This window comes from Cyprinodon tularosa, unplaced genomic scaffold (genome assembly GCF_016077235.1).
Source record: "Cyprinodon tularosa strain WSP-4 unplaced genomic scaffold, ASM1607723v1 ctg71, whole genome shotgun sequence".
Lineage (NCBI taxonomy): Eukaryota > Metazoa > Chordata > Actinopteri > Cyprinodontiformes > Cyprinodontidae > Cyprinodon > Cyprinodon tularosa.
The window spans coordinates 382,307-409,123 of record NW_024039463.1 but is presented as its reverse complement, the minus strand read 5'-3'; the positions used below and the strand labels follow the sequence as shown (position 1 = coordinate 409,123).

At 39.2% G+C, this 26,817-nt stretch overlaps 1 protein-coding gene across 4 annotated transcripts; it reads right to left on the bottom strand.

The window, feature by feature from the left end:
• Positions 1 to 5: 5 nt before the first annotated feature.
• On the bottom strand, positions 6 to 25,762 carry ppp6r2b (protein phosphatase 6, regulatory subunit 2b). 4 transcript variants are annotated; one of them, XM_038268893.1, is made up of 26 exons: positions 25,549 to 25,762; positions 22,818 to 22,957; positions 22,579 to 22,734; positions 22,372 to 22,470; positions 22,028 to 22,214; positions 20,775 to 20,912; positions 20,626 to 20,691; positions 20,416 to 20,528; positions 20,208 to 20,321; positions 19,918 to 20,038; positions 19,655 to 19,816; positions 18,479 to 18,712; positions 18,320 to 18,384; positions 18,123 to 18,238; positions 17,947 to 18,032; positions 17,049 to 17,126; positions 16,869 to 16,966; positions 16,733 to 16,790; positions 16,459 to 16,580; positions 14,183 to 14,355; positions 13,961 to 14,081; positions 13,526 to 13,605; positions 12,126 to 12,336; positions 11,903 to 11,926; positions 8,000 to 8,140; positions 6 to 4,199 (listed from the first exon to the last, which is right to left on the bottom strand). In XM_038268893.1, the coding sequence occupies exons 3-26, from the start codon at positions 22,704 to 22,706 to the stop codon at positions 4,166 to 4,168; spliced, it is 2,769 nt and encodes a 922-aa protein (XP_038124821.1). In that variant the 5' UTR covers positions 22,707 to 22,734; positions 22,818 to 22,957; positions 25,549 to 25,762; the 3' UTR covers positions 6 to 4,165. The 4 variants fall into 4 exon arrangements, with proteins under 4 accessions (XP_038124821.1, XP_038124818.1, XP_038124819.1 ...); XM_038268890.1 differs by having other exon boundaries at positions 13,925 to 14,081; positions 25,549 to 25,761; XM_038268891.1 differs by having other exon boundaries at positions 13,925 to 14,081; positions 22,818 to 22,888; positions 25,549 to 25,761.
• Between the last annotated feature and the right edge of the window lie 1,055 nt (positions 25,763 to 26,817).

Genomic DNA, 26,817 nt, shown 5'->3' with positions numbered 1-26,817 from the left:
CTTCCTTTTTTTTTTGACATGTTTATTAGGTTCATATCTGAATGTACAGGCTAAAGAGACGACAGGTAACATACACATTACTCTCAAAGGAAAAAAAAAATCCCACCAGCATCAGTTCACTTAAACACCTCCCTCCACACACGCATACATTTACACACAAACGCGCTGCAAAAATAAGCTCGAGTGCAAAAAAACTTTAATGCCTTGCAAAAGTGTTCACATAGCTTGAACTTTTATGATGTTAGGTCCACAAATCTCCAGGTGGTTTATTTTGTTTACCTGCAATCGATCAACACAAAGTGTTTCAAAATGGTGAAAGGCGGGGAAAATATTGCATGGTATAAAATATGCGAAGCAAAACAGTCTACAGACCGTCGCACATTTTTTTTATTTTGCTGCCTTCACCATCTTTTCCAAAGTGCAAACAACGAGACGTTTGTTGACATGAAAACTCTTTATGCAATACACAGTGGCCTAAAGAAAGCCACCACTAAAACAAAAAAAAAGGCCATACAGGAAATGCTCTGCTCAGGCCAAACTGAAAGTGCGACAGAAAGCTAACACTGAAATACCTCACCATCTTAAACTATGGTGGTGGCAGTGTCATGCTGTGGTGATGCTTGTAATCAGTGGGGAGAGGGAAGCTGATGAGAGTAAATAAGATGAATGGATCTAACTGCAAAAACAGCTTTTTGTGAGAGCAGAAGTTTCTAGATTTAAGGGGGTTGTTCAGCCTCTAGTTGAATAAGAACTCTAGAATCCATAATCCAATGGATAATCTTTGGCTGAACTTGAAAATTGACTAAGCAACAAATGGAAGAAATTCAATGTAGATGTGGAAAAGCAAGAGGCCCACTCTAAAAGAGCGGCTGCTTCTGTAATGGCAGCAGGAGGGAGTTTCTGCGATGCAGCAACCTTAGGATGGGGCAAATATAAATTAACATTTCAGATTTGTTTTGTCATGAACTAAAAATAGTAAATGTACAATATTCGTCCTGCTTTAGAAGAATTTAACACGTTGTGTTGATCTTTCACAAAATACCAATGAAATGCATCAAGGTAAGTGAAAAAGATCAATGTGTATGAAAACTTTGCAAGGCACAGTTAATACTGGACATTAGATGGTTTAAAGAAACAAAACCCTGATGAGCAAACCTAATGGCACTTAAAAGTTAACCATATCGTCACCACATGCCTTTATGCAGAACACTGCAACATACCCGTTATACTCTAACAGAGACACAAACACTTTGGGTGGTGTAGAAGTCTGATTAAAGAATCAAAATATTCTGACCCTGTACACTTTTATTTCTATTTAACCCTGACTTCAAACTTCAAACTCAAACATCCTGGACAGATAAAAGCCAAAAGTGTAATCAAAGCCATTTCTTCCCATCTTTCTGACCCAGTCTGTCTTCTTTTACTGCTCTTAGATAGGATAAAGGCGTTAAAAACCTAAAACAGAAGGGGAGAATCAAAAAGATGCTGCGTTTCATACATCTAGATGTTAAAGACCATTGCAAAAAAGCAGGCAACTTCACAGATATGAGGCCCAGCTGTAACACTGGAGGGAAGACACACTTTGGCAGAAAGCACTGAAGAAAAACTACAGTATCTACATGATTAACTTTTTCTAGTCCAACTTTCCCTGCCTCTTTGAGTAGAGAGCGACGAGGTGGCACAAAAAAAAAATAAAAAATAGGACACAATCCTTTTTTCTAAATTCTTTCTTTTAATAAATACAACAATCTGTGCATCACTCAGGAGACATTTATGTAATTTAAGTCAACCCTTGCCCTGAGAAAGAGTAAAAATTAGAGGAAACTGAAGATGGCCAGTCTAACAGATTATTCTGGTTTAAAACAACTCGCATCCAAAGTTTTTTAGTTCTTGTTATGATCCATACTGGTTAGGATTAACTACTGAAGTACACAAAGAATGCCCTGACCTCCCAGAGCAGCCTTGAGGAAAATGCTGATATTTTATGTCCTCCATAGTGCAATAAATCATAAATCTGTCTGACTAACTGGACTCTGCATTATATCTGAAAAAAACTGGACCTTTTTCCTTCCAAAATAAAATCTGTGCAGTAAATCTGTGCAAAAGAACCAAACATGGAGCCTTTGGACATTTGTATCCATGAATATCTGATTTCTGTTAGATTATGTCCACAGAAACTGCAGAAAAGTTTAAGCCTTGGGAGCATCATTTAACTCTAACATTTAGCTCTAGCTCATCTCAGAAGACCCAACCTAAATATTCTATCTGCAATAAAACATTTAGGTTGGGAAATTGATGGCATTCTTTATCAGTTTTGCAGGATATCTTTATGTTTCATTTTGGTTAATTTCCAATCCCCATTTTACTTGGCAAACATTTTTTCCATCCCTGCAAACAGATTATGTATTATACCAAAAAAGTTCAACACATTTTCTGTTTTTGCCATTTTTTTTAGAAGAAATATGAAGATAAGTATTCCAAAAATGCCCAATAGTTCCATTTAACTGTAAAATTTTTGAACACTTTATATTCAAATTTATTGTTAAATAAGGTAGAAGGTGACAAAACCGTGAAGCAAAATAAAACAAAATTAGAAAGGATATCATATTCATCCTTCTTTCACCTTAAACCATGAATATAATACAGAAAAAATATTTCAATCCTCAATAAATTAAGCTGGAATGAAACCTTTCCCTATAGGTAGCAACTGTCTAGCCACAGAAGGCAATATTTCAAAACAAATTTGGTATAAAATGGCTAAACAGAGTCTGACAGTTGGTCAGGCAGTACTGTATAACTCCCTGCTTGCAATCAGAATTCATCTTTTAAGGTAAAACAGCTTGAGTTGCAGTGAACCAGAATCATCTTATATAAGAGACTCTTATTTGCGGAAGACATCCTCCAGTCTACTGACATGCATTCACATCATGCTCCGTCCTATACTTCCATATAGGAAGCAAGTAGCAAAGAAACAGGAACTGATGCTGGCCCGTTAATGGAATAAACAGACGCTATTATTGCCTTTCAACAGAACACGCATACATAAATACACTCGCGCACACCGCATCCTGCAAAACGAGCTCATTTCAACAAATCGGATTTATTCCAAAAATAGATATAATAATGTTTATATATAATGTTTACATTGATGTTACGTTTACATATTACCAAGAATAGCCACAACCTAATACAGGTTCAAAAATTCACAATATTACACGGAAACACCTCTGAGGGGCGGTATGAACGGGTATGTGCACATCATCACCATGTGTTCTTTTCCTGTTTTGCTTTCCATTTAATATTTTTTTTGTGCATGTGTTTGTGGATATGGTGGTTTTATACATGTGTGTATGGAACTGTGTGTAAGTGTGTGTCACACAGGTGTGCTTTCTTTGTATCTTCATACCTCTCCTTAAACCTGAGAATAACACTCTGCAACGCAGACAGAGCTCGACACACAGAAACACATGTCTACAAACACATGTATGTGAAGCGCGCACACGCACAGCCACACACACAGACACACATTTCTACATATTAACTTTCAGAAGTGAAACACGGTTCTCTCAAAATCAAATAGTCTAAGTGCAAACATTTCTTTCCCAGTGATTACAGCAAATGAAAACAGACTGAGAATAATTAAAGCAGCAAAAACAAATTATTATCGCTTACATTTCTTAGAATAAAATGTCTGCGCATGGTTGGCTAACGTCAGTGGTGATGAAAATGGCAACTAGCCAAGCATCCTGGCTGAATATTACAATGCAGCTCTCATTACTAAAGTGTAAACAGTCACATCCTGTGCTAGATTAAAAAAAAAAATAGACAGACCCAATTAATCTGAGATCCTGAAATTAAAACAAGTTAAATTGGGCTGTCTGGCACAATGAAATGCTCTACAAAACCATTTTCGCCTTGGCGCACCTCAGTTGTAATCATGTCATGGAGGCGCGGAAGAGACGTTGATTTCTATTCGTGTGGATACCTGCTTTCCAGCATTAAAGCTGCTCGACCCCAGAACAGAGGATCTTTATTCACTTACATGTCTTCAGACACAACAAACGGGCATTGGGGTGCTGCTAACTGGAAGCAAAGAAGGGGGGGGGGGGGGGGGGTATGGCTGCAAGTTGAACAAAAAGGTGGAAAGATGGACTTAGCCGCCATGTTAGGCAGGTCCGTTAGCAGGAGACTGCATCTCTCTGTAACACAAAAGAAGAAAAACAAACCAACAGGAATTTAAGTCTGTTTTAATGATTTACTGATACCACTTGTTATCAACCAAATGGAGTAAAGGGGATCTAAATGATTAAAAACGAAAATATTTAAATAAAATGGAAATTAGCATCAAATTAAAAAAAAAATAATAATAAACACGGCAATGATCTTTATCTATGGAGGATTTTCTTTTATTGAAAATTGAAGCTAAATTCTGTTTTTAAAAAATGTATTTTAAATAAGTCAGAGAAGCAAGCTAAGCATCCAACACTGGGATACAAGCAGGAGGCCTAAATACACACCCACCAATGATCTGGGATTTAGCGACTGAGGTCCTTAATCTGAATGGACACTGAGAAGCCAAGCTTCTGATGACAACATCATCACCATCAGTCTTTAAAAAGACACCAACAGGCGAGGGAAGTCAATGACTACAGCAACAATGGACATTAAACTGCTTTACACAATAATTAGGAATCTGCTCTATAAGCATTTTTTTTTTTTTTTTTTTTTACAAAAAAAGAATCAATAGTGTGCTCTTTTTAATATTTTATCAAAGAGCTCACCTAACCCTAACCTCAGCTGGGATGAATCAACGAGTTAATGTCTGTTTCAGAGGCAGGGACAATCGTCTAAGGGGGATAATGGCAGAAATCTGTCACCAAATAGACACCAAAGGGTTTAAAGTTAATTTCACAAATTCAATACGAAAAAATAAGCTAAAATAAAAAAATAATAATAATAAAAATAATAATACTACAAATAAATGTTTTCTGGAAAGTTTTGGAATAATGTTATTTTGTAAACACAAATGATGTGCTGCATAGAAATAATAACAGTTATTCAGTTTTATTTAGTTCAGAAGAGTAGATCGTTTCCATGGAAACTTAAATACATTTAAATCATAAATTTACATCATACCCTTTAAAACATCGATGTTAATAAGATTTCCAAATGAAACATTTTTAAAATATACCTTGCATAATGATAACATCCCAAGTTCACCTTTTACCTTTGGACAAAATGCAAGTAAGAAATGTGGCCAGACTGAAGTGATTAAATAACTGGCAATCATCCATCCATTGAGAAAAACAACTACAGATTCTGGAAATATGCTTCACTGCTGCTTCTGAATCACTGAGCTCAAAGAGGTTAGAGCAGACAGACGCTTGTCTGGTTTCACAACATGACAGAATCTGGTTAAAACAGAGCGGACAGCAGCTAACATGTCCACAGACCAGGGGTTTTCAAAGTGGGTGCCGCGGCACCTAGGGGTACCACGGGGTCACTACAGGGGTGCTGCAGGATTTTTTCATAGATTGATGAGAGTTTTATATTGAATGTACTTTTTTACATTTTAACAATTTTGTACATTAATTTTGATGTAAGCAAATATATTCTAAGACGAGGGGCTTCATTTTATGTTTTCTTTACTACCGTATTTTCACGACCATAAGGCGCACCGTACTAAAAGGCGCACTCTCAGTTATGTGTCCCATTTCTGTATTTAACACACACATAAGGCGCACCGGACTATAGGGCGCGTTTTTTATATACAGGTCCTCTACTACCTTTAAATACCTCTACTGCGTATTTAAAAATACAGCGGTGGCAAAACTGAGTATGACTGTGCTTTATTCATGTATTTATTACAAAGTATTAATCAAACCTGGCAGCTGGCCGTGAGACAGACACATCGCAGATGACACAGCGCTGTGGTCACTCCTAAATTAACTTAAAATCCTGAAACCTGCCGACAGAATATGTTCGCTTTTATTACCGGCATCCTGGTGCCTGCAGTTTAAATTATTTAGATGAAAAACACCTGCCAGCAGCCGCGGTGAGGCTGCTGTTGAAGGGATTTCTGCTGTCGGTGCACCGCTGGTATGTGGGGGTCTGAGCGCCTCCGACAGAAATAGATAATCTGGATGAACTGACTGCAATTATTAAGTTTTCAGGTGGACTTTCTCACTTAAAAACATATTAAAACTACTTTATTCCCACTGATCACAGCAAATATAGCTGCAAGATTAAGATTATTTAGATGAAAAAACACCTGCCAGCCACCGCGGTGAAGAGGAGGAGACGCGCCCAGAGGCTGCTGTTGAATTAAGTTTTCAGGTAGAAAAATAGAGCGGGAGCAAAACTGAGTATGATTGTGCTTTATTCATGTAGGCTATTTATTACAAAGTATTAATCAAACCCATCAAAGTCATCATCCTCTGTTTCTGAATTAAACAGCTGCGCTAAATCAGACATGCCAATTTCCCCTTCTGCGCTGTCAGAGTCACTTTCCGTGCAGCGCAGCTCCTCAGAAATAATGCCGGCTTTTGCAAAAGCTTGAACAACAGAGCCAGCAGACACGTTAGTCCATCTACAATCCATCCGCAAACGGTGGCGTGACTTGCCCGGCGCTGCCTTCCACTTATCCTGAAACTGTGGTCTCTGTCGGCCATCCATCGCTCCCACGCCGCTCGCAGCCTTACTTTGAACAGGCGCTTCACACCGATGTTGGGCGGTTGAAGTTCCTTTGTCAGACCCCCGGGATAACGGCGAGCACAGCGTTCATTGATTCACATTTCTTTTCACATCGGCTGTGAGATGGGCACGCAGCGATGGTGATGCGTGGAAAAAAAACACCTGGTCTCCTCACATAGGCTACACCTCCCTCAGCCACGCTTTCATCATCTCCTCATCTATCCAGCCTTTTTCATTTAATATCATATGTCATCAGAGCGCTGTGTCTGTCTCGCTATCAGCTCCCAGATCAGCTTCTCTGATTGGTTGATGTGGTGAGTCCAGCAGCAAAACTTCAATTTTTCCATCTCGAGCAGCAGCAGCGCGTTGGCGGTGCGTCAGATGCTTAAACGATCCCGACGTGCTGCACCTGCGGCTCAAAACGCGCTGCAGGACCTTTTGCTGCACCTATACGCGCGTCAACCATTGACTTTGCATGTAAACTCGCTGCTTCTGCTGCACCTGCTGGGTCCGGTTCACACCGATGTTGAGCGGTTGAACAGCGAGCACAGGGTTAATTTGTTTCCCCATGTTTTTCACATCAGCTGTGAGATGGGCACGCATGGAGTCACAGATTAATGGTGATGAGTGGAAAAAAAACACCTGGTCTCCTTACATTCAGCCACTCTTTCATCATCTCCTCAATGAGGTGGTCTCAAAAGTCGCAGTTACAACACACATAGGGCGCACCGCACCATAGGGCGCACCGCACATTTTGAGGGGAAAAAAAGACGTTTAAGTGCGCCTTATAGTCGTGAAAATACGGTACTTTGAAAAAATGACAGAAAAATAATTATTATCAAATAATGTGAAATAATCATTATCAGTTTAGGGGTACCACGGCTGGGTGGAAAAATCTGTAGGGGTACCTTGACCCAAAAAAGTTTGGGGACCACTGCCACAGACTCTAAGCCCAGATGCTGTTTATACAGGAAGACTCGCTTCCAAAGAAAGTTCATTAAGCATGTAGACTATCTTTATTCCAGCAGCTCACTTAGCTTAGAACAAAGAGATTAGGACTATAAATAGATCTAGATTCTTTTCAATAGATCCTTTTTTCATTATTACCAAGTCAACTTCTTTGATTTCTACTATTCTGAAGTTCTGTCTAGGACATTAAGTTAAGAAATTAGATTACCTGATTACCTCATGCTGACTAAAATTCCTTCACATCAAGATAAGACTGTACTACATACAGATAGTTAGTCTTATCCTTTTCCATCTACAATCCGCAGACCACAACAGCATTTAAACGGCAAATACTCACTGTGGGACAGCAGCTGTCTGGTTGGTTGGACCTGCCCCGACTGTGCTGGAACCGTTTCCATGTTTCTTCTCATTTTCTTTTTCTCCATCTTTCTCCTTTGCCTTGATTGAGAGTCCATCTATGGGTACCTTATCTGCTTCGCTGAAAATTAACCACAAAATTATCACTGTATAAGTTAAATAAATCAGATAAAGATTGGAGCACTGTTGTAGATACGTAGAAACCAGACACTACTTCTCACTTTGTCTTGTAACTTCAGTATTCATACCTACTGAAATTTTGTTTCATAATTGAAAACCACATGTTATTGAGATATGACTAATAGACACAAAAAAAGCAGAACAGAGTTGCTTCATGGAAGAAAATTTATACAAATGTTTTTTTTCAGTAAATATCTAAAATAGTTATGTGCATTTGTATTTAGCAGTCTTGAATCAATACTTTGTAGAAGGAGCTTTCCAAGCAGTTCCAATAGGGAGACTTTCAGGCTGGGGCCAGACCAGCTTTACATGCAGAGACCCAAATGATGCTCAAGTTTAACAAGAATGGATTAAGAAAATACATTTTTAAATCTTGCAAAAATTCCTAACTTGGTTTGGGTTGACACCTTGACTAAACCAGGGTGGCCAACCAGTTCAGCACCAGGAGCACATTTTTACTAACTTTAATGTCTTAAGACACAAATATAAACATTTTTATATTTTCAAATGAGTTCATCTCCTTTCTTAACTGATTTTTTAACATAAAAAAACAGCCTAAGCCTGTCAGCATCCTCACAGAGGGCAGAGCCCCGTTGTCGTCTTCGGACCAAGCTGCAACAGATAATCCATTCAGATTAAAATTTTCTGTGCTGCATTTCATATCTTCTTGTAGCTTTACCTTCCCTGACTTATTGACCACCAGAGTCAATAAGTTAGGGTATATATTTCTATTATATTTTTACTGCATTGTAATTTTTACTTTATTCAAATTAGATAATACTTTGGTAACACTGTTTAGGAATACAATTTCTGGCTGTTCACCTCTAATTACTTCATTATAAATGATGAACAATATTATATATATTAAAAGATCCAGATTGTATCTAAGCAAGCCTCATGGTGAAGATGCTTGTGAAATCCATGTGAAAGTGCAGTAAAGAGTGAACTCTGTTACTACATTTCTTGGTTCAAGGTTTTTATGCTTTAGAAACTCCAACTTCACTTAAACTTAATGGTGTCTTAACCTCACAATCTTTTTAAATGGATATGTAGATTATCTGCAGACAAGAAGCTCAGGTTATAAATTTTGTTTCCTTTTTCCTTTCAATAAGCAAACAGGACTCGTGTCATGAAGTGATAAGACATTCTGATTTATCTATGTTAGTAGTAATTCAGTTGAAATAACTGCAAAAAAGCGGAATAAACTGCTGTCTTTGCTTGAAAGAAGCAAAGCGGAGGAGAGTAAAAGATTTTTCAACATAAAGTACACCATAAACTGATTAAAATGAAAACCTTGACATATTAATCCTGTTGAGTGAGCCACACAAAACAAAACTGAGAGAAGAGCTGCCTTCGGTCCAAGAGCCCCACATTTTCCACCCCTGAACTGGACTGTTCTTACATCAATATGCTTTGATCCAAATCCTTCTACTAAAGCTCCATCTCTGTGTCAGCATCTTTCTGAAGTGTTCCCTGGTCTTCTCTAATGCTGTTTGCTCACATATAAACAACATCAGAGCAGAATTATTCTGGGGTTGGTATATCAGATTTTATTTAGGGGTGTCTGTAAATAAAAAGGACTACAAATGGAAAGTAAGTTCTACGTCAAAATTCTTACTTAGTGTGGGTTTATCACATGGAATATATCAAAGTTTGTGGTTGTAACCTGACAAAATTTTTGCTGAGTTCGAATACAGCGGCTGCGTCTTGGGAAGGCCAGATTAGTCGGCTGATTACATCATAGCGCGGCGCCGAAGCCTGTTCAGATTTGAAGACACCTCGTTATGCAGCAGACGGACACATCCTTGTTTTTGCCCGTGTTAAAGGACTTGTCCAGTGTATCCTATCTAGCCATATATATCCCATATTCCATTGCAAGTCCAAGCAAGCCAGCTGCTCCATGCCTGTGCAAATGGGTTTGGTTGACATTTAAGCACAGATTTCAACACCTGTGCAGTGTAGAGACTGTAAATATATTTGTGACGACGGTACTGCTGCTGAAACTACTCGAAAATGTTATTAGCATCCTGAACAGTAGCGAGAAGTTTGGTATCCATTTTTTGCCTGCTTTGTGTGTCAACTGTAATGGTTGCAATGCAACAGATCGTACGTGCGGTGAAAGACAAAGAAGGCAGGACCTGTTTGAATCCATAGCCAAACTCTTCTGGGCTCCTTATTTTCACAGACCTCGAAGGACCCAGTCAAGGTAGACTGCGTCCTAGGAGGACACAACCGCTGAAACCAACACATCTCAGTTATTTCAGCAGAAACAAACAGGCTCACAAAGATCAGCTGAGTGTCACCTAGAGTCATAGCATCTTATTTGTATGAGCGCTATTAAAAATAACTTAGCAGCTGCAAGTCGGTTTTATTTAATATAAAACAAAATCAGCTGATCTGCTGCACAATCTACTCTTCAATCCCTATAAAATCAAATGAATAATTAAGTTATCGTTCATTCAAGAGTTGTTATTAGATTATTATGTTAATCAAATGTCAGTGTCCTTTCAAAAAGAAGTTCAGTAAAGAGTCTTCTTTCCTCTCATCATAGAATATGGGGCATAAAGAAGACAATGTGGAAGCTCAAATTATTTTTCAGTCTTTGTAGTATAGACTTCAAAGTATAACAATGAAACTCACAGCGGTTTGTGACGCCCCTGCCACACATCCAACATTCAAGCAGCCTAAGACGCACCTGATCACAGAGCAGCTCGAAGCTCCTTTCAAATCCTTTTCTTTCCTCACTCTGATCAGACAGCTCTGCTCTGATTGGCTCAGACAGGAAAGGTTAACTTTTGATTCAGAAAATTACTTTCCTTTTTATAGTGCAGGCACAGCATCATCCTAAGCCTATGAAGAGTTGTTAAGTTTTGTTGCTTTGTTCATTATTTAGAATGATTATAAACCATGATTATAAACCATTAAAGACAGCCAATATGATAACATTACATTTATCAGGCTACTTATTTATTAGCAGCTTGCCACTATAATGGCTACCATTAGAATGTCTAGACTGACATATGATGTGATGTAAGCCAACACCTAATTTTTTTTTTTTACCGTTTTATTGTAATGGTCCTCTTTTCATATAATTTCATATGCACAGTGTACATTTTTATTCATTTTTAATTTAGTAGGTAAGAAACTGAACTGCTTTCAGTCTTTTCTACATTATTTTAGGAAATTAAGTTAGAAAAAAAATTTGTTCCTTGTATTTTTATTGTTGTTTCAAACAGAAAAAGAAATTAATGAAAGTTATAGGGATTACTTAATATGGTTTGTTTCTTCAATTCAAAGTAGCATCTAATGAACTGTAGCATGCTGTTCAATGCACTATTAGTCATTTCCTAATGAACCAGTCTGTTAGAATGTTAATCAACTAAAATGGAGGAAATATTAGATTAGCATGCTACCTGACAGACTGTTAGTAGTTTGCAGAGCTATATAATAACACAACTATCAAATTATATGATCTCCAATCGCAGTAAGCTTCTGTCATATCCCAATGAAATCCCCAAATAATAAAAGTCCTGAGTAGCAAGTGGTAGGTTAGTTTCTTCATCTGAACTGAAATTAGAAAGAATAATGGCAAAATGGAAATATTATTCCACATCCTGTGAAATGAAACGAGCAAACAAGAGCAGTTAAAATCGATCAGGACGACATTCCTCAAGTCGCACAGGCAACCTAGAGTACGACATACCGTTTGTACGCAGGTCGGAAAATTCTGGAATGAAGGGGACACAGGAAAAGGAGGAAACACAAGGTTGGGGCATGATTATAGGGTTAGGATAGAGGATGAAGAGGCAGAATAGTGAAGAAATAAGTTTTAGAAAAGGACAGAAGGGCCCTAAAAGGATGGGCAGTAAGACAAGGTGGACACACAAACGGACAGCTGCTTCTTCTTAGTGAACTAGAATGAGTACCTTGTGAAGACTGCCCTCTCATTTTTGGCATCTACAGTCAGCCGGATAGTCTCCTTCCCTGAACCTGTGGTAATGGTCTCTGTTGTGACGGTCTCACTGGAAGTGGACTCTGTCTTTCCTTCTTCTTCATCACTGTCTGAGCTGTTGGAGGAGGAACTATCCGATGCCACAAGTGGAGCTTTTCTTGCCACACAAGCGCTCCAAACACAAGCTTGGAAGGAAAGATAAGGTAAAATAAAATTAAAAAAGGTCTTCAACAAAGATAATTTCAAACAAAAAAGCCCTTCAAATAAACAATAAAGCAATATCAGCTACCCTAACTTTCTCCAAAGTTAAAAGATATATTTTCTTTCTAACCAGTTAGCAACTTAGTGCTAGTAGGTTTCCAATGGGATATTACATTTGGACCAAGTAGCACTTAATTGGTGACTTAAAAAAATGACACTGTCAAGGAACGCTATGGACAGCAGAAACATGAAAGAGGAGAGTTATGTGTCGGAGGTCATGGATGAGTCTCCTTCGTCATACAGTTTTTATTTAGAGGAAAGTGGGGATGAAGATGTTTCGAAGAGGTCGCCAGGGCAGCAGAAGCTTTGTTTGGTGTAGAAGGCTTACAGCCGTAAATGTCTGAGCCCTTGCCTCGCAACGCTGCCAGTTCTGTTAGCTCTACGCCTGCTGAAGACACGGACGTCCATCCCCGTGAACACTGGGACATAACTTAATGGGAAAGTAAATGATTCTTATTTCTTATTTCAACTGTTGCGTATATTAGCTGCATATGAATCAAGATGCTATGACAGAAGAAATGTGATTAACAGATGACCATTGATATATGATGGGCCGAACTTAGGTGTACAGGCTGACGTATAAGAAACTGGCCTGAATAAGATAACAAAACAAAAAAAACAAACAAAAAAAACATATTTTAAGACAGCATTTTTTTTTTATAGAAATTTTCTAAATTTTGGGACAATATGGTCTGATAAAGAGTACATTTATATACATGTTTAAGCCAGAATGATTTGACATTTAAATATGATTTCCCTATGACTTTTAAGTTAATTCTACAGGCTGCAATATCCTTGCAGGTGAACCTCTTTTGAGGTTCTAAATTTAGGATTATGGTCTCTAGAATAATGTTGCTAGGATGCTGCTCCTGTCTCCAACTGTAGAGCTACAAAAGGTTGTTTGAGGATGCAACAATCAGTAAAGGGTTGATTAAGTTTCTTAGGGGTAACATTTGGGCATTGATGAAGCTGGCTGCTTGTGTTGCTAGCTCTTCTACATCTACAGTTGGCTGTAATGTTGGAACCAGTATGTTCATTACCACATGCAGAGTTGTAAAAAAAAGTGCTGCACATGCCAGGTATTTTTCAGGGCAAACATAATAATAAACTTACGGTTTGGGTTTTGTTTGGTGCCGTCGGATCCACTGAGCTCTGAATCCACAGGAGAGCTGCATCTGGGGCCCGTTTCAGAACTGCAGGACATCATATGAAATATGAAAACCTAACTTATATATATGATTACTAAAATAAAGAATAAATATGCTTCCCTTACAACGCCATTGTAGTGCTTTTTTTGTATACGTCACTTTGATTTTTAGCAGTGTACAAACTCCTAAAAAAACTGCCCTATTTCAACATGTTTTTGTGGCATTTCTGACAGTACATTAATTATCAACTAAAAGTCCAAAACAGCTAACCACTACTTTAACAAAATGATTTACGATATCCCAAAAGCAAAAACAAATCCTTTTTTAAATACTTAAACTATATTTCATGGGAGCCCAAACTCACCAACAGAAAGGCTGAAAATCTGTGAACTTGGCCCACCCTTTCTCCTCTGCCTCTGACGCAGCTGGCTGGGAGACCGGAGTGTCCCAGGGAGAAAATGCTGCTCCGGCCGCAGGAGCTGTTGAGTTCACCTCTCCAAAGTCTGCAACCCAGCTAGAAGCTTAGGACAAGAACATCAAACAAATCCTGAGTAAAACTAGGACACATATCCTAGAATAAATGCTTAACATACACATGTTAAAACATGCACCCTTGTCTTACTCGGAGGTGCGTCTGTCTGCCCCTGACTTGAAAACGGATCAAAGTCATCTTTATTATCTTCCTCCTCAGAATCACAGTCTGCAGGTCCGTCAGGAACCTCAGTGCTGGAAGCTGTCCTTTTCTCACATGTCTGACTGGTTACTTGGCTTTGGGAGGAAGTTGAGCCGCCGAACCTCATAAAAAAACAACAAAAAAAACATGCATTTAATGTATTTTTACATGGGAGAGACATGCGGCAAAGGAAATTTATATTTTTTTTAAACAAAGTGGAGTGTGTATGACGTCATCTGCGCGCGCCGGCTACCATTCATTCTAAAATATAAATATAAAATTTATAACCGCGGATGTCTGGGGGACAGTGATTCGCCTACATGTTATGAATGCTGGCATACCATAAAGAATACATTATGAACTGTTTAGTTTGTGCCTTCAAGTTGTTGCCCATAGGAAGACGTTACTTGGATATAACCGAACGGAATATCTTCAGAACAGCTCCAAATGACACAAAACTCATATGGGTGAGTAGAACATGATGTAATAACGTAAAATCAAGGGCCCAATGTAAAAAAAAAAAACAAAAAAAAAAAACGGCGCTCCCCTTTAAGTGCATTTTGAGGCCACTTTTTTTTCTTTACTTTTTCTTTCTTCCCTTGTGGTTCACTAAAGAGCCTACAAATCATTATCTCAGAGAGGAAAACACAATGGTGTGTGAATCAAATGCGTTATTTTAAGATAAAACATTTCAGTTATTTATTTTAGACCAAATAATATTTTACTATTACACTCCCGAAGCGGGAGAACGGGTTTGGGACGGGGAGGCACCCCATGGCATCACCTGCTGCTGGAGGACATGAGTAGGAACGATACATGCTTTCACCTAAGTGTCTCCAAAAGCCGCCAGTGACACCAGAAAAGTCGCTAGATTTGTCTCTAGTCATTTCTCTGAAAAAGAGTCGCTGGAGGGGTCTGAAAAGTCGCTAAAATTAGCGACAAAGTTGCTGAGTTGGCAACACTGCGTGACGGGAAGCCCGGGTGGCATTTTTATAAAGGAGGGCAGGATGCGTGCTTGGAAAAAAATATAACTGCCTCTTGGAGTGGGTCTCGCCCGGGGAGTACAACCGCCACTGACCATCTATGAGCGTGGTGCGCAGTCTTCCGGTCGCTTGGTTACGGCCATAAACAATTTGAGTCTCTATGGAGCTGGCTTACGGGTGGTATGAAAGTACAGCTGTGGAATTAGGGCTGGGCGATATAGAAAAAAAGCTTATCGATAAAAAAAAATGCATATTGATCGATATCGATAATTATTGAAAAGATTTGAAACCATATTTTATGTGCAGCTCTGCCTGGACATTTTATGATATTGCTAAATGATTTAATTATTAACAAAGACTTCCAATTAAATATTTATTTAATCAACTTTTTTAACCATAACAGAATTGTTTTAAAGAAAAATAACTTAAAAGACCTGAGTTATGTTATTAAATACTGACAAAGAATAAACTAAAGTGACCAGAAAAGTGACCAAAATAAATATAACAAATAAATAAATCGACGCATAAACCTACATGATAGGCTACAATGAGAAGGAAGGAAAACTGCGTTTTTTTTATCGACCCGCTTTTTTTTATTGCGCCACACGTCTATCGATCAATATATATCGTTATTGAATTATCGCCCAGCCCTATGTGGAATGGTCTGATAAACTGACAGATCTTTTTGTTGTTGTTGTTTTCTCTCTGTGTGTGTCTATATAAGACCGTGGCGGCCCAAATGAGACTGTGGCGGTCTCATTCATTAATGGGAAACACTGCTAGCACAAATATTGGAGAGTGGGTTGAACATTGCTCTGTTGGTTTTGGAAATCTCTTTCTAACCGACCTCATCTGTTTCCTAGTCTACATATGCAGCCTGCTCCCAGCTGTTTCCTAACAGACTTTTGATGGCTTCCCAGAACAGCCGGATTTACGGAGATCTGTCAACCCTAGCTACTAATTAGGGGACATCTGAATCTAAATGGCTCCTAGAAATGTTTTTTTAGATATCCAAGAATCAAAGTTGATGATTGCATTTTGCATTTTCTTTTATAAAAAAAACTTTGAAACTTTTCTTATTCCGGTCAACAATTATACATTACTTGCTCATCTATTACAGAATAGACATTTGTAACTGTAACATGGCAAAAAGGGCACAAACATTAAGAGAATTTACCCTTCTAACAAAGGACCATGTATATATTAAGCAAAAAACTTTACTTATTAGAGGATTTTGTCAACCTGTTTCTGGACTTTGTTTGAGTTGCATAGTTGATTTCATTTTCCTCCCATATGTCTTCTTCATCATCATCAAAGGGCTGAATCCTTTCCTTAGAACAGGCCTCAAAAACAGCTGTGTCAGCCTGCGTATAAGGAGGATCATTTTAATTATAGTCTTGGTTTAGTTAGTATCCTTTTATATCAAGATTTTAAAAAACTCACGCATACAAAATGAGTTGTCGTTTTGAAAGAAGAAGAAAAACAGCCCTAAAAATAGGCACATTGATAAACTCACAGTGTCATGGCCAGCATCAATGTTGATGTTGATCTCTGCAATCCGGTCAAATGTTGCACTGTAAGAGAACAAGCATTCCGCACTCAGCACAGAAAATGGTGATCCAATCCGAACAAATGAAAGTCTGTTAATTTACCCAATGCTGTCATCATGGTCCGTAAACTCGTCATCATTAAAGCCAAACTGATCAACAAAGTTAGCTGTCATCTGCTGGATCTGATAGTCCGAAAAAGCCTTAAACACATAAGCGCAACAGTTAGAAAACAATGGCAGATGAAAAAAACTTACCATATTTGGCCAGCTTATTTGTTCATACCTGCTGCATTGTCAGCTCTTTAGGGAAGGGGCTCTCCATGTCATCCTCTGAAGAAGATCGAGGGTTTCCACTTCCAACCTAAAGAAATCAATATTACCGAATTTACCACCTGCATTTAGATTTGTGTTTCAATAAAAATGAAATGCCATACATGTAGTCACTGGCTGTTTCTCAATTCACAAGAACGCAAGTACGGACTCGTGTTTTTGCAAAGTATGTTCTTGAGAAGAACACAGGAAAGTATGGACTCGGGGAGCACGGGAGCACACAGCATAAATATGGGTCAATTGGAACAGAAGCGTACTCGGGATGTCACCACATGCTTGGCTCACTAGAGCTGCATTTCATTTCCTGTTATTATTAGTCTCTAGATAATAAATTACAATTTTTTTCATTATTAGGGGAATAATAATTAACACAGTCAGATAAACACAAATCAAATGAACATTTTGCCAAATTAAAAAAATTCACAAACGGCTATGCCAAGAGAGGGCTGCTGCAGACGGGCTAAATGGTAAATGATAAATGGGCTATATAGTGACACTTAAAAGCATGTTCTCGCCTCAAATGATCTTAAAATGTACTTTTATAGAACAACGGCAACATAAAAGAGAAATTTTAACTTAATACTTTGAGCGCTGTTAGCGCTCCATTGGAAGCTGCTGCTGCTGCGGTGCATGCTGGGACAGCTGTCAATCTCAATAATGGACGAGTCTGCTCCGATACATGCTCGGTAAAGAGGGCAGGGTGGGAACAACATTCGGGGGCTTTGTCCGTCCTCGGGCTTGTGTTCTTGTGAATTGAAAGAGTATTAGGGCTGAGGTGGATGATGTTTCATGAGTACACGAGCATATGAGAACCCACAACATTGAGAAACGGTCAGTGTGTCCGGGATTACCAGGTCTATGGTGTTTTTCCTATTGGTATCTGATAGTGTCTGTTCAACAAAGGTTTCCCAGCGCCCCCTGTAGTCACCTGGCAGCTCTGCAACCAAAAGAGCAAATCATTTTTACATTTCTGAGTCAGCTATCATAACTTTTCTGTATTGTCTCCTTGCTTTTCTCTCAAACGTACCTAAGATGAGGTTACCGATCTGAGTGTGAACTGGGCCTTTATCCAGGTTGTGCACCACAGTGTTGGCAATCCTGGTCAAATGTCCCATGTACCCTCTTCTCATGCCACCCTCCGACCTGACAAACACATAACACCTTTAAAATCTGGCCTGATGCTCATGACACAAAACATTACCTTATGATCCCAGAGGTCCTTACTGTATTTTATCATTCTCTTCCCAAGCCTCCAGAATCCTCTGGACAAGGTGGCAGTGTTGGAACAACTTTAAAGAGAAAGAATCATTTAATTAATGCAAATCAAAAGGTCAGGTCATTTGAGTCGACGTAATGATGTCTGAAAGCTAAAAATAAGCTTACATGAGTCACCATTAAGTTGTGGGCAGAGTTTTCAGAGGTGACTAAAGGGTCAGAGTTTGGGGCCTCGCTTGTATCCTGCTCTTGGGGTGTGTCTTGAGAGGGCTTGGATTTATCCTGGGAGCCAAATCCAGGCTGCGGTCTCATTTCATGAGCACATGGCCGGACGATAGCAGCAACACAAAGCTCCACTTGGAGGTGCAGGAAGTTGTTCCAGGTGTACTTAAAGAACAAGTCCTGAAAAAGGAGGACATTTTATTCATCATAAAAACACTTGTCTTTAACTGTGCTGTTAAAATCAGAATCAAATTACAATGCATGTACATGTGACTACATAACTGGACTGGAATGATGTGGTTTCTACATACAGTATTGCTTCAGTTTGAAGCCAAGGTCACACCGGTTGAGTCTGACTTTTTAATCTCTGCTGCCATTATATTCCATGTACCCCGACTATAGAGTTTATAGAGAGGCTCCTTCTATGCAGGGTGAGCAGATCCAGATCTGTGCAGATTTTTGTTCTGCTTCATAAAATTTAAACAATAATGTCCGTCATTAGACTGGGTCAGATAATTAAAAGTTTGAAAAAAATGTAAAAGAGAAGTAAAGCAAAACCTGTGAAGTGGGGGGAGATAGAATTTTTATGTATACAAAATGTAATGGGAATTAAAGGAAAACTGAGTAACAGAGGTTGTGGAAGTATTTATACATTTGATTTTATCAAGCAGCCTGTGAAGTTTGTGGAAGTTTATTTTTTTTTATAAAAGAAGAGAGTGACAAGCTGGGCTTTCCTGTAGCCTTCTGACCCTCGTTGTTTTGTTTTTTGGAGGTTTAAAGAGGATCACCATTTTATTTATACGTTTTCTGTCCTTTTGAACTACTACTATGGGTAAGGTAATATTGTCCTATTGATTTTGTCGCCTATATCCAAGTCTTCCCCTTCTGACCTCTGTGTGATTCCAGACAGGGCAAACCTACTGATTATTTTGCATTCCCCCCCAAAGTGGATGCATTTTACTTTACAACCAAGTAAAACATACCTGGGGGTCTATCTCAGTCAGAGCTATAAAAGATCATCATATTAAACATTTTATGAAATACTAATGAATTCATTTGATATCTCATGGGTAATCTCTAGAAAAAGGGAAATTGTAAAAATGCAACAAATATGTGTCTCACCAATAGAAGGTCCATAGTATTAAGCCTGCAGAGCTCCTGTGCCACGACTGCATGGCCGGCAGAGCTGGTGTAAAGCAGAGAGGCCACGAGTCTGGCCACATGCAGACGTGTGTTCCCCAGTGGTTCCTCCAGCACACCAAGAGTAGTCAGCATGGGATCTTGCTATATTATACACAGATAAACAGAAGAAAATTAAAGATCTTATATTTAAAATATTTTTTATTTTAGTTTATTGTACTGGGTCTGAATTATTATTTCTGTACCTTAGGTGGCTTCAAGAGCAGCTGGTGGAAGTGTATCAGATGTGGTTGAATAGCCAACAAAATACTGCTGTTAACAGTGTAACTTCTTTCAAACCCCTGAGCGTCCATTATACCATCCACCCTGTCATCAAAAAAAAAGTTTATAGCTCTATAAGTAAATCTTATGGGTGCTATGACAAAATAAAACAGTCAGCTGCTTTGTCATTGGTCAGAAAAGAAATTATAATTTGAAAATATTTTTTGAAAATCTTTCTACTTTGCTCAAGTTTTATTCAGAGCCTCTCACTCACACTGGCCGACGGATTTCCAACAGAGTCAGAAGAACTTGAATGCCACTGACGATGCAGCTTTCCGTCTTTTCTCCTGAAAACATATTCTGTAGCAGCTGCTCCACACACTCCTGGCTGTAAAACAAAAAAAGTAACCAAAGCACATCATTGTCTCTACAAGCAGGTTAGCGATACTGAACCTGCATCCAGGTTAAAGTCTGTGACTTACGATTCCAGAACTGTCAGCAGAGGGTCTGGCTGCGCAATCTCTTGCAGTTGACTGGCCTGATCTCTGCTGAGACGAATGATATCGCACAAAGTCTGAGAAGCATTTGTCTGTCTCTTAAAAAAAAAAAAAAAGAGGTAAGGAAAGAAGTTAACCTTTTAAGACTTTTTTCTATCAATGTCTTTATCCATATAAAGAACTTTTCTCATCTACCTCTTCATCTCTCTCAGGGTGAATGAGCTCGATGAGTCTCTGGGCCAGTTTCTGTTCATTCAGCCACTAACAGGAACAGATATTACAATAAACAACACACACGACATTGTCATTAAGAAATATTTGAGAGATTGGAATGTGTTGCGTACAGTGAGAGTCTCTAGTCGAAGTGGAGGTGGCTCCACACAGCTGATGAGGCGTAGCAGCACATCCATCATGGCAGACGTATCTATGTGCTTCAGGACCAATGAAAGGAATCCCTCCTTTTTTCGCAGGAAACTAATCACCTGTGCAGCACAGTTAAAAAAGATGAATGTATGAGAACATGTTATAGATAATATAAGACAGAGATGTGCAAAAGTTGCTTTGAACACATAAATCCAGGCTGCATTAAAGCAGGACCGTTTCACAGAAATCTAAACCCTGTTAGCTACAATGATTTCAAACAACAAACCATAATGAAACTGTTGATATAAAATTTCGGAAAAAAACTTTACAAAATGAGCAAGACAAGTGTGACCGACTGTGCTAAGCATTTGCTTCAAGTTCCCTTTTCCAATACCACAAGTAATATTTGCAATTAATAGAACTCGTATTAACCAATCTAGTCCTAGAAATCGAAATAACCACCCATAAGAATCACAAAACAATCAAAATAACCCCCTGTGTGTGTGTTTGTTTCCACAAGTATATATCCAGCTGTGCTCTGATGGCCTCGCAGAACATTTGTGGACAAATAGCATAAAGAACACAACAGGAATGACAGTTTTTGAGATGGTTAATGGGTTACAAAGCCTTGTAATCCAATCTTTGAACATCTCACAGGGATGTCCACTATAACTTCAAGTCATGTGAACCTGGAAGAGAATGGCACAACATGTAACCTTCAGAGACACAGCTCCATAAATCTTGCCCCCAAAGAAGCAGCCAAGAGTTGCTCTGGAAGATTTGAAGTGATAAAAAGCTATAAAGAGATAAAAAGGCTTGTATGTGTATAAACATGTTCAAACTTGATAGTCGGCATAAAGCTGCTCTACAAACCAGGTAAAGCTGCTACAGACACAATAAAATGACCACCAGCAAAAAGGGGCTCTTCTAGGTACTAAATCAGTGAGGATGAATACATATGAATGCCGCTCTCCATCTTTGGTAAACCATGTAAGCTTAAACACCTTATTAACTGCAATAGGACTTTTACAAAATCATTAACAGCAATTTGTGGCCTGCCCCATTATAATGCTCCCATTTCAACAAAAGAAAAAACTAAAAGCCATTCCAGGTAAAGGTTAATCTCTATGTGGGGATTATCCTTTAAATCCTGTCTTAATTCAATCCCAAAAACACATAAATGTAGCCCTCTGCTATTAAAGCCTGCCCTGTTGTTGCAGTAGGAGTGTTTTACCTGCTCAGTCTTCCGTGCTATTAAATTCCCAATTGTCTTGCTGAAGAAGGAGGCCAGCAGAGGGTTCAGTGGGGATGGTTGCTCCAGGAAGGCATACAGACTCTCCAGCAGAGGCTCCTCATTACCAAGTTTATCGTTGATCACCCCAACATCACAAGTCAGCAGCTCACATGCTATGTTTGAATACCTGAAAGAAAAAAATGTTTGAGGAAAAATCCACCAGTAAGAAATGAACTTGCCCATTTAGCATATTGGTTTCCCTAGTGTGTAAATGTGGAACATACCAGCTTTAATAATCTGATTATCTGATTATTAAATGTAGTTCACTGCTCCACCTAACTTACTTGAAGCGCTTGGTCTCTTCTGCGCCAGTAGGGGGCTCTGTCGTGATCAAACCAACTAGCTCTTGCATGCACTGGTCCTGGCAGAGGAACTGGAGGAGTCTGTAAACCCATTAAAGAATAATAAAGTCAAGCCAGCAGAATGCAAAACCTGATCCCTTTAAAAGTAAATTCAAAGTGCTAATGCAGAGACATCAACAACAAATGCACCTCCTGTTTTGGGCCTTGCACTCCTGAAGCACATCTTCCTCATCCATGAGCTCAGTGAGGGTGACATCCTCCTTGTCTAGCAAGGCCTCCAGGTGAGAGGATGGGTGCAAGTCAAACTTCCAAAACATTGTTGATGTCAGCAGATCTAACACTTGGCTGTTGGTCAGAGAGGAATGAGATATGAAGCACAAAATGCTGCACTTTTAAAACCAAGTAATCATTAAATATAAATGTCTTACAGGAGAACGAGGAGGTGCTCTCGCTAAACATCCATCTCCCTTATTATCAGAGTCCGGACATCAATCAGCATCTGCAGATTAAGACGTTCAGGTCAATCCAATCTACAGCAAAAAGACAACCTCAGGAGACTGCCTGTAACCTGGGGAATAAAAGATGAAGCTTTAAAAAGACAGAGTAACAAAGATTTTCTATGTGGCTTCAGGCAAAAGCTGAATCTAAGGCTGAACATTTTCTTTGGAGGGAGGAGCAGGAAGTAATGAGTCTGTAACTGAATTACTAGAGCCTATTTGTGTATTGATAGCGCCCATCATGCTTTGTGGTTTCACAGAGCTGTAGGTACATCAGCAAACACTAACTGGGCTTTACACTGGTACGGATGGGTCGAGGGGAGCTCCTACAAGCTGGGGACTTTGCTATTACAAAGTGCAAACTTGTAGATCTCAGTTATAAATAGAATGAGGAAGAGTGTTAAAGGCTACTGATTTCTTCACAATGCGGGGTTGATCTCAACAGCACTGACAAGATAATAGCATGCACAACAACTTATCTGGAGCACAAATACCTATTAAATACCCAACATGTTTACATGTAATGGTTAACTGTGATAGATTTCTGACAACATAGACCTTGTACACATCTCTTGAATAAACAGAGGCTTACATCTACTATCCAAAGGTGTACTTGCTTTTCAGTAACATTAAAAACAGAACTAGGTAAAGAAGTGTGGATTTACACTGAAAGAAAAACATAAAAATTAAAAGGCACACAAAAGGAAACAAAAAACAAACCATGTTGCCTTAACATTGACTTGATGAAATCAGAAAAATGCAACAGGAATGAAGACAACCAGCTGGCCTTAATAAAGAGCATGAAAGAAGAGGATCTTTTAACAAAATTCTGACAGGGATTCTGAAGCTGACTGCCATAACACAAGGCTTCATCTCTATACATTTCAACCCCATAGCCATTGTTTTTAATGAAAACAATGAAATAAACAGCTGACAATAACAATCAGCTTTTAACCTTAAACTTGGACTAATAGGTTCATATTCTAAACTGCATTTGTCCTCATCTGATCAGTTTCTGTGTAATTTTAGCCACACCATGTTTCATTTGTAATGTGATTTGCCAGTACAGCTGCAGGAGAAGAGAGAATTATACTCACACAGGAAAAAAGTTACTTACAAGTAATATTACCCAAGTAAAGCAAAAAGTATAAAGTAATCAAAATAATATTGAACCATCTCTTGGCGTTACAGTTTTTTTTTTTTTTTTTTTTTAAATCACTTGAGTAAATGTTACTCATTACTACACATAACTGTAGCACTCTATGTATTTTTATTTCCTTACTTCCTCCAGTTGATTGCAGCAGTGATGGTACTGGGAGTAGGAACAGCCACGGTGGGGTGACTTATTTTGTTTGGGCTCATTTTTAACTCTGACATGTTAACAAGTTCTAGTTGAAAGGGTGACAGTGCAGTCTTTTTGTAGCAAAGTGAAGATCATCCTTATGGAATGCAGTCACTACGGCAACTTGTTTGATGTGTTTGAAAATGATCACCAAAGAGGTATTATAATGAGTACCACTGGGCTGAGGTCATCCAGCACTGGCTTGGTGAGGGTCAGAGTGTTTTGTGTCTGTAGTGTAATCCTGTTTGGACTTATACAGTCTATAAACTGATCCACAAAGCCTGTGACAGTCTGGGTATGGCGAAGCGGGACAGAAGGATGGTGTCCAAGCTAAAGATCGACCTTATCTGGATGATTTACCGGGCAAGCACAGGATCTTGTTTAATCCAAGACCGATTCCAGCATGATGCACCACATAACCTCCCCTCAGTTAAATCCTTGCAAGCTGTGAACATAAGACCTCCTCAAAAGGAGCACAGCCATATTAGACTTCCAATCAAAAGTTTTGCTTCCTTTTTAATTTGATTTTAACATCATATCTGTATTAAAAACTCAAAGAATGTGCTCAATTACTTTTTATTTTAAACAAAAAATTGCACATGCAGCAAAAAAATGTGACGTCACTAGACGTACATTCACGTTGTTTCCGGTGTGCAGTTTTTGGATTAATTAAACAGCATTTAAAAAAAACAAAAATAACCAAAACAAACACGACAAATTGACCACACCATGTTGTTCAAAACAGCTGAAGTGAGTCTGGTTATTTTTATAAACAGGTCAGCCGTGTAGTTCATGTTATTCTGCAATAGAAATGCAGAAATGTTCCCAGAAGGTTTTATATACAGCTAAAAAACAACAACAGCCCAACCAACGGCCAGCTTTAAAAGGCCTTTCAAGCATCCCGAGCGCATCAGTTAGCGATTAATGTTTATATAAGAATATCAATAATAACACGCTAAAATCTCCATCAGCTTATCAAACAACTTGGGGTTTTTAATCACTGTGATGCACGCGCTTAAGCTGAGGTGCCTTTCACTTACCTGCATATAATAAAAGGAGCCGTTAGCACAGCCGCGCTCGCGCTGCTGACGTTACAGACTAATTTAACACGATGGAGAAACGATGCATTTAGAGCCACAGCTAAGATAGAGACGCTATTTATCGCAGCTGTGGGCTACATTAAGCTGTCAGACCGTGTCCTCCTCATTCAGACCTAGCTTCAGTGTCTTCCGCCGCCAAGTTAACGCAGCAAAGCCTGTTCGGTTAGCCTTTCATATAGCGGAATGTGTTTGTTTAAAAAAAAAATAAAGCAGTTCTTACCTTTGTTACATCCTCTCACTGTTGGCTGCATGCAGGCTGAACAATAATGGGTGACTTGGTCTGTCGGGTCAGCCGCAGGCCCATGGCAGCAGCCTCTCTGTGACTGCGATGTTAGCCAAACATACTACCTCTTTCCTGGCTGCAATGTCACCTCCACTGCCGCTGGACGGCGGCTGAGCGGCCCGGGTGGTGTGTGGACACGCGGCACTCAGAAAGAAAACGAAAAAATTGAAATTTAAAAATGGTGACTGCCTAAATTGTTATTGAATGTTTGGCTGTGAAACAAACGTGCAAACATGTTTGTTATTGTTTTTTTTTTTTTTTTTTTTTTTTTCTTGAGTCCAGAGACATTGCTAGTAGTGCAACCTCTTTTATTTCCAATAGAATAGAAGAAAAAAAGTGAATATTTATCAGTTTTCCTTGTATGATATAACTCTCCACAAAGATGAGTCTTTTTCTATTCAGTCTTTTTTCTATTCAGAATTCAGTTGTAACAGGTGGCACCAGTTACAACTGGTGCCACCTGTAAAGGTCTTTCTTGTTTTGTTAAACGTATAGAGGAGGATGTTCTTTTTCCGGGTGGATCTTAAAATTAAGTGGTCCCGCTAATTGTCAATCATTCTAGTGATATGTACATTTTCACTTACCGATGGTGAGTCTGACAAAGTGGAAAAGTTGCAAATCTTCTTTTGGAAAGTAAGCTTATGGTTATAGGCTCTTGGCGGAGGGCTGTTGCAGTGCCAGGGTTGTTATTTCTGCTCTCCCCAAAGGGGGGTGGAGGGAGGGACGAATGGGGTATTGAGGGGGAGGAAGTGGCTAGGTGAATTTTTTAGGGAGCTCTGGCTGGGTGGCCTGTGCAGGACATGTGGGCCCGTCCCCGGGTGGGCTTTTACTGGGAGTCCTCTGGTCCGGGTAGGGGGGCAGGCCCGAAGCAGGAACCAAATGGGTTAGTATGGTGGTGACACCGCTCCCCTTCCTCCCATCCGGATTTTAGGTTCACCTATTGGGTCATCCAGTAATCCCGGGACTGGCCACCAGCACCGCCTGGTCCTCAGTCCTAGGATTATTGGTTGTGAGTGTTATATGTGAACGTGTGTCCGCATTTTTTTGTTGTTGTTCCTCTTCACAGAGACTGTGTGTTCCGAGTGGGGGCATCAGGGTGGGAAGGCGTGTATTTTTAAAATTTTATTGTTTGTGTTGATGTATTTGTCATTTTGGGGTCTGAACTGCTCCCTCTCACAAGAACATCCCAAGTCTCCACTAGGTGCA